We start from the raw sequence: 8,871 nt of genomic DNA on the forward strand, positions 1-8,871 counted from the left end.
AAATGTGATACACTATTGTTAGTAATTAAGTGACGGCTCCTGTCGGAGAGGCTGTAATACATTAGAAAAATGTGGAAATGTGCATAAACGACATTATAACAAATGATCATTATGACAAAATTTGTATGAGGCCTCATAATTTTGTTAATTAATATGACAACAGATACTTCTTTAATTTCTGAAACTTTAATGACACTTCCTGATTTATTTCACGGCTATCTTTAAGGTGCTATAATCATCATTCTACCTAAAATATGGAATGAATATGAATATATTATTTTTATGACAGATAATCTTTTGTTTTTCCTTTATAAACAAATCTACTGTGTTTTAATCTAGAAACTATCTGTTTGAAAATGTATATTATTTAACGTTCCTATATAAATTGCGAAAAATAGCTAAGTATGCCGATTGACCGAATTGATTAAATGTAAATTAAAATACAGATTGCAATAATCAGTACGATACAAAAATGCCTGCACTGTAGCAATCTACTTTCACGGAGACCATCTACTGTAGAAGCGTTTTTATAAAATAGTTTTGTATCAAAAATTGAGTAAAGCTGCCGCGATGTTTATAGGGTGTATAGCTCTAAAGCCGAGGATACAAAATGAATAGAAATACATTTATTTGTGAATAAGACAAGTGTCGAACTCGTGTGCTTGCAGAATGGTTGCAAATATGATATGATATCGAATATAAAACTTCCCCATGATATTCATCCCCTAGGACAGTTTTTTATATTGATATATTTGGCATTTATTATTTATAGTGACTTAATTATGAAAAACTCTAATTCATGACTCATGTTTTCTCTTAGGTCATGATCTATCACGGTTTCAACTCAAAGCTCTGTGTATCTTCATCAAATGGCCAAGGTTACCGACGCATTTCCAATTAGCTTCTACCTCTATAATACGAGTTTGAATCCTATCAGGGACAGTTACGAGTGTGGTTTTAAGTTTAGTTTGGTTTTTATCCTGCTTTCATCTACCTTCAAATGGCACTGTTTTGTAAGACGCTGGGTTGTAATAAGACAAAAAAAAAAAAAAACCCAAAAAACCCCCCCAAAAAAACAACAAAAAAACAAAAACAAAAACAAACAAACAACCAAACAAACAGAAAACCACTCATATCAGTGAAACAAATGATACAATACAACAGTGGACAATTGATTTTAGTTAATTTGAGTCCGAGATTCAACAGATTGGTATTAAAACTATCTTGAAAAAAACACGTTAGCTTTTGTCGTATGTAGTTTAATTAAACTAAAATACGACCATAAAGAGTATTACTTTGGGAAAGCAATGATAACGTTTTGCAAAATAAACATTTATCTCGACTGTCAGGCATGCACGTTTAGACGTGCTATGCGGTACCTGATAAAGTGTACTAGGTGCACAGGTGACTGTGTTACAATTCGGCGTTTCCTGGTCATAATGTACCTCTATATTTAGACGTAGAGTGATGTCACAGTGGCTTATTCTGAGTCCAGGTCACAACAGGCCAGACAGAACATGCTGCCCAAAGCTATCGTGACAAAAGCAGCCAGTCTCCAGCAAGACCAACACAGCTCACGATAACACACGTAGTATACCACTTATATGATAACGAAACCATCTATCAATGCAGCTTGAAATGCATTTGACGAAAACATTATATAAGTGCTAAAATCATTCACAGAAAGATTCATGGGGAATATTATGCGCCTAAGTCATCCGCAAGAGCCAATTCTACATGTTTTTTACCAACAAAGAATAAAAATTCAAAGCCCAAATGGATTGACATTTCAAATACATGTAGCAGTATCCTACACAATCAAACCAGTGTACACATTTCAACAACCCAGTATTGTACACAACAGTACACCAGTTCAACAAACCAGTATTGTACACAACAGTACACAGTTCAACAACCCATTATTGTACAAACAGTACATAGTTCAACAACCCATTATTGTACACAACAGTACACAGTTCAACAACCCATATTGTACACAACAGTACACAGTTCAACAACCCATTATTGTACACAACAGTACACAGTTCAACAACCCAGTATTGTACACAACAGTCACAGTTCAACAACCCTTATTGTACACAACAGTACACAGTTCAACAACCAGTATTGTACACAACAGTCACAGTTCAACAACCCATTATGTTACACAACAACCCAGTATTGTACACAACAGTACACAGTTCAACAACCCAGTATTGTACACAACAGTACACAGTTCAACAACCCATTATTGTACACAACAGTACACAGTTCAACAACCCAGTATTGTACACAACAGTGCACAGTTCAACAACCCAGTATTGTACACAACAGTGCACAGTTCAACAACCCATTATTGTACACACAACAGTACACAGTTCAACAACCCAGTATTGTACACAACAGTACACAGTTCAACAACCCAGTATTGTACACAACAGTACACAGTTCAACAACCAGTATTGTACACAACAGTACACAGTTCAACAACCCATATTGTACACAACAGTACACAGTTCAACAACCCATTATTGTACACAACAGTACACAGTTCAACAACCCATTATTGTACACAACAGTACACAGTTCAACAACCCAGTATTGTACACAACAGTACACAGTTCAACAACCCATTATTGTACACAACAGTACACAGTTCAACAACCCAGTATTGTACACAACAGTACACAGTTCAACAACCCAGTATTGTACACAACAGTACACAGTTCAACAACCCAGTATTGTACACAACAGTACACAGTTCAACAACCCAGTATTGTACACAACAGTACACATTTCAACAACCCATTATTGTACACAACAGTACACAGTTCAACAACCCATTATTGTACACAACAGTACACAGTTCAACAACCCATTATTGTACACAACAGTACACAGTTCAACAACCCAGTATTGTACACAACAGTACACAGTTCAACAACCCAGTATTGTACACAACAGTACACAGTTCAACAACCATGTATTGTACACAACAGTACACAGTTCAACAACCCAGTATTGTACACAACAGTACACAGTTCAACAACCCAGTATTGTACACAACAGTACACAGTTCAACAACCCAGTATTGTACACAACAGTACACAGTTCAACAACCCAGTATTTCACAACAGTCACATTCAACAACCATATTGTACACAACAGTACACAGTTCAACAACCCAGTATTGTACACAACAGTACACAGTTCAACAACCCAGTATTGTACACAACAGTACACAGTTCAACAACCCAGTATTGTACACAACAGTACACAGTTCAACAACCCAGTATTGTACACAACAGTACACAGTTCAACAACCCAGTATTGTACACAACAGTACACAGTTCAACAACCCAGTATTGTACACAACAGTACACAGTTCAACAACCCAGTATTGTACACAACAGTACACAGTTCAACAACCCAGTATTGTACACAACAGTACACAGTTCAACAACCAGTATTGTACACAACAGTACACAGTTCAACACGTATTGTACACAACAGTACACAGTTCAACAACCCATTATTGTACACAACAGTACACAGTTCAACAACCCAGTATTGTACACCAAAACAGTACACAGTTCAACACCCATTATTGTACACAACAGTACACAGTTCAACAACCCAGTATTGTACACAACAGTGCACAGTTCAACAACCCAGTATTGTACACAACAGTGCACAGTTCAACAACCCAGTATTGTACACAACAGTACACAGTTCAACAACCCAGTATTGTACACAACAGTACACAGTTCAACAACCCAGTATTGTACACAACAGTACACAGTTCAACAACCCATTATTGTACACAACAGTACACAGTTCAACAACCCAGTATTGTACACAACAGTACACAGTTCAACAACCCAGTATTGTACACAACAGTACACAGTTCAACAACCCATTATTGTACACAACAGTACACAGTTCAACAACCCAGTATTGTACACAACAGTACACATTTCAACAACCCATTATTGTACACAACAGTACACAGTTCAACAACCCAGTATTGTACACAACAGTACACAGTTCAACAACCCAGTATTGTACACAACAGTACACAGTTCAACAAACCAGTATTGTACACAACAGTACACAGTTCAACAACCCATTATTGTACACAACAGTACACAGTTCAACAACCCATATTGTACACAACAGTACACAGTTCAACAACCCAGTATTGTACACAACAGTACACAGTTCAACAACCCAGTATTGTACACAACAGTACACAGTTCAACAACCCAGTATTGTACACAACAGTACACAGTTCAACAACCATGTATTGTACACAACAGTACACAGTTCAACTAACATGTATTGTACACAACAGTACACAGTTCAACAACCATGTATTGTACACAACAGTACACAGTTCAACAACCCAGTATTGTACACAACAGTACACAGTTCAACAACCCATTATTGTACACAACAGTACACAGTTCAACAACCCAGTATTGTACACAACAGTACACAGTTCAACAACCCAGTATTGTACACAACAGTACACAGTTCAACAACCCAGTATTGTACACAACAGTACACAGTTCAACAACCCAGTATTGTACACAACAGTACACAGTTCAACAACCATATTGTACACAACAGTACACAGTTCAACAACCCAGTATTGTACACAACAGTACACAGTTCAACAACCCATTTATTGTACACAACAGTTACACAGTTCAACAACCAGTATTGTACACAACAGTACACAGTTCAACAACCCAGTATTGTACACAACAGTACACAGTTCAACAACCCATTATTGTACACAACAGTACACAGTTCAACAACCATTATTGTACACAACAGTACACAGTTCAACAACCCAGTATTGTACACAACAGTGCACATTTCAACAACCCAGTATTGTACACAACAGTACACAGTTCAACAACCCATTATTGTACACAACAGTACACAGTTCAACAACCCAGTATTGTACACAACAGTGCACAGTTCAACAACCCAGTATTGTACACAACAGTACACAGTTCAACAACCCAGTATTGTACACAACAGTACACAGTTCAACAACCCAGTATTGTACACAACAGTACACAGTTCAACAACCCAGTATTGTACACAACAGTACACAGTTCAACAACCCATTATTGTACACAACAGTACACAGTTCAACAACCCATTATTGTACACAACAGTACACATTTCAACAACCCATTATTGTACACAACAGTACACAGTTCAACAACCCATTATTGTACACAACAGTACACAGTTCAACAACTCATTATTGTACACAACAGTACACAGTTCAACAACTCATTATTGTACACAACAGTACACATTTCAACAACTCATTATTGTACACAACAGTACACAGTTCAACAACTCATTATTGTACACAACAGTACACAGTTACACAACAGTACACATTTCAACAACCTATTATTGTACACAACAGTGCACAGTTCAACAACCCAGTGTTGTACACAACAGTACACAGTTCAACAAACCATTATTGTACACAACAGTGCACAGTTCAACAACCCATTAATGTACACAGTCAGCACACACCGATAACCTCCTTGTCAGGTAGTTGAAGCGCATACGATAATTTCGTTTTTGCGCTATCTTTTATTCTCTTGTTGTTATCTATATCTAGCTATATTGAAATTATGATACATGTTGTAATAGATTAATTGATTAAAAAGAATTATCGTGATGATTTTTTTTTGAAAATGGCATTTTCATTCATAACATAATTTTTTGTATGACGTAATGTAAATATATTCTTGAATCTCTAAAATGCTCCATGCCAAGACAAAGACAAATCGGCAAGTGACAAGTAGATGTCAACGGATAGTATTTACTGAGCAAAGCATATCTTAAACCATTATAATTAGACTTTTAATCCAAAAGAGGAAAGAAGTATGGTTAGCTTTATATGACAGAAGAAATAAAATATATACCGCATTGATAGCTATTAACTGATTTTTGATCTAATATCATATAGGCAAATCTTATATTTTTAGATATATCTGCATAGATCAGCATTCTTTTTTAAATTGGAATTTTTTTTTCTCAGATATGATATTTGATATAAAATTAGCAAAGTGGACAAAGCTTTAATAGATCCAACAAGGCATTACACATAAGTTATATGCTTGTTTTAAAGTTATAAAACAAATTAAATTTAATATTTTTTTTAAATGTACTGCAAAGTGCAAAGGAAATGCTTTTTGTTGTCTTTATTGTATATTACATAAATTGACACATGCATATCAGGAATAAGTTTTTTTATAATGTCCTTCTTTATTTCTTTAGTTTTAATTAAGCTTTAAATTGAATACCATAAATACTATTGGCTGTGTGTGCTCTATATAGTGTATAATGCATTGATAAATCACGTTAGACTCACAACACTTTACGTTTTAGAGGATACAAAATGTTATAAAGTAATACATTTATTTACAAAGATTACATTTGTAATATCTGACCAGCTTTGTTAGTGAATGTGGTTTTGAAAGTTTTTAAGTACTTGATGTGCATGTCATAATAATGTATAAGATTGATCCAAATGCGGTTTCAAGATGTAGTCTTTGTACTTTTCTGAAACAGGCTTTAGCTAAAAGATTGAATGATAGTGTGTTCAGAGGAGATATTTTGTTTAAGACACATGATATATGGAAATCGAACATAATTGTGCAATGCAAATATCAATGCATGTCACATCACAATCGGTTTACCATGTACAGAGTTTAGCTTATTCATCTCATTTTCAAAGAAACTCTAATAAGGATTTTGAACTGGAGGAAATTGTAAATGTTTGTTTCCGTCCGTTTGTCTGTCTGTCTGTCAAATTGTGGTTTTCAGACGATAACTTGAGAGCGGATTGCTGGATTTTGGTCACACTTCATCAAATGGTAGATTCGGAAGTAACTTAGCTTAGTGATGAAGGTCACCAGGGTCACCAGGGAACATAGATTGTTTCAGTTTTACTCAGATTGTTTTGTCTAAATGTGGAATAGAATACATTATGGTATCAAAGCACATGTAAGTGATAAAAGCAATTTTAAAGTGATGAAAATAATCATATAACTAAAGATTCAAAGTTTGGCATGCATTCCGACCAATGAATAACGAACAGTACCGAGTCTAAATGTTTGTTTTAAATGAAATAGCTTTATTTTGATTTTTGTAGATTAAATAATAAGATTTAATCCATTGACATATCATGTCCGCCATCACATCGTAGTTTCCACAACATGCATCTCTAAAATTCAAAACCAACACATATGTAATGCACTTTCTCCGGACAGCACATGGTAGGTAAAAAAGAATGTTCCTTATATTCATCACAGTTGCCATAACTAACGTGTCCCTGTGGGCACATGAAATTACATTTGCAGAATCTAAGCCAGAAAGGCGACGCACATTTTCTAGTTACTGGTGGTTTAAGTCCCTGGCTTAATTGACCGAACAGGCCGCTCATCCCTCCAGCGCCCATTCTAGGTGCCATTTCACCTCCAAACATATTAGTCATTCCAGTCGCTGTACCCATTCCGGCTCCATTCATCCTCTCGAAAGGAAATCCTATTCCATCCATGGCATTTCCTGGTCCGCCCATTCCACTTCCAATCAGGCCTTCCATTCCACCCATAGCATTTCCTGTTCCACCAAATCCACTTCCCATATGACCTTCTATTCCGCTCATTGCATTTCCCGTTCCGCCCATTCCACTTCCCATCAGGCCTTCCATTCCACCCATAGCATTTCCTGTTCCGCTCATTCCACTTCCCATCACGCCTTCCATTCTACCCATGGAAATTCCTGTCCCGCCCATTCCACTTCCCATCGCGCCTTCCATTCTACCCATGGACTTTCCTGTTCCGCCCATTCCACTTCCAACCGGGCCCTGCATTCTGCCCATAATATTTCCTGTTCCACCCGTTCCACTCCTCATGAGACCTTCCATCTGACCCATAGTTCCACCATTTCCTCCACTTCTGACTCCTAAGTTAACTTCCGTTCCAGCCACTGCACCTCCAGTTGGCCCCATTCCATCTCCAAACATTTCGTTCATTCCACCAGCTCCATGCGTTCTTCCACCCATCGTACCACCCGTCAAACCTTCCATGGCGTCCATGGCCATCATGGAGCCAATATTTACACCTCCAAACATTTCATTACCTGTCAGTATAAAAAGTTATCTTATAATAATTACTGTTATCGTTGGACACGTGAAATGGTAAACAACAAAAATAAATATAACAATTTTAATTTTAAAAAGACTGTTAGATAATACTTATGTATGTCATGAAAAAGCTATGCAACATGCAATATCAGAGGTGGAAAACAATAAGCCAATCATTTTCAGAGATAAAATATTTGAACATGAACTATTCAGTTTTGCTCAGTAAATAAATAAACAAATGAAATATATATACAATAGATTCAGTAGTGTTTTAGCTTTTCTTCATCTTTTCTAAATGACGTCTTTCATTTTGTATTTCTGCGAGTTCACGGACGGTATTTCTGCGGAATTAATTTCCGCTGTGAATTACAATAGCAAGAGCCGACACATTAAAAACTGTGCACAAAATCATTTGATGTTCAAACACCTCGTTGAGAATGTGTCATCAAAATTACTACGAAGTCCTCCATGATCCTTTTTTTTTATTTTGCTCTAACCAAATTCAGCAAAAATACCACATTGTTTGCTTTAGCCAAATGGTAGTTTCGTATGCATACATACCAAATATAAATGCGATAGTTGTGTGGAGAAGAGTTAATTCTACGAGAAGGAATCCAAATCCAAGGTGCCTCATCCTGATGGTCCAACGAAAAGCGGCTCATTAAATTATAATGTAACTTGAA

The 8,871-nt window shown here is 36.4% G+C and overlaps 1 protein-coding gene across 1 annotated transcript; it reads right to left on the reverse strand.

Annotated features, from left to right (window-relative positions):
* Positions 1 to 7,223: 7,223 nt before the first annotated feature.
* On the reverse strand, positions 7,224 to 8,865 carry LOC138309443 (uncharacterized). The gene is made up of 2 exons (XM_069250641.1): positions 8,750 to 8,865; positions 7,224 to 8,184 (listed from the first exon to the last, which is right to left on the reverse strand). The coding sequence occupies exons 1-2, from the start codon at positions 8,820 to 8,822 to the stop codon at positions 7,268 to 7,270; spliced, it is 990 nt and encodes a 329-aa protein (XP_069106742.1). The 5' UTR covers positions 8,823 to 8,865; the 3' UTR covers positions 7,224 to 7,267.
* Positions 8,866 to 8,871: the final 6 nt, after the last annotated feature.

The sequence above is a fragment of the Argopecten irradians genome, chromosome 1 (assembly GCF_041381155.1).
Source record: "Argopecten irradians isolate NY chromosome 1, Ai_NY, whole genome shotgun sequence".
NCBI lineage: Eukaryota > Metazoa > Mollusca > Bivalvia > Pectinida > Pectinidae > Argopecten > Argopecten irradians.

Excerpts from the sequence above, each read along its gene's own strand:
- LOC138309443 (XM_069250641.1), bottom strand. The coding sequence starts at position 8,822 with ATGAGGCACCTTGGATTTGGATTCCTTCTCGTAGAATTAACTCTTCTC. Across the intron at positions 8,185-8,749 it reads AACTATCGCATTTATATTTG|GTAATGAAATGTTTGGAGGT; the intron begins GTATGTATGCAT and ends TTATACTGACAG.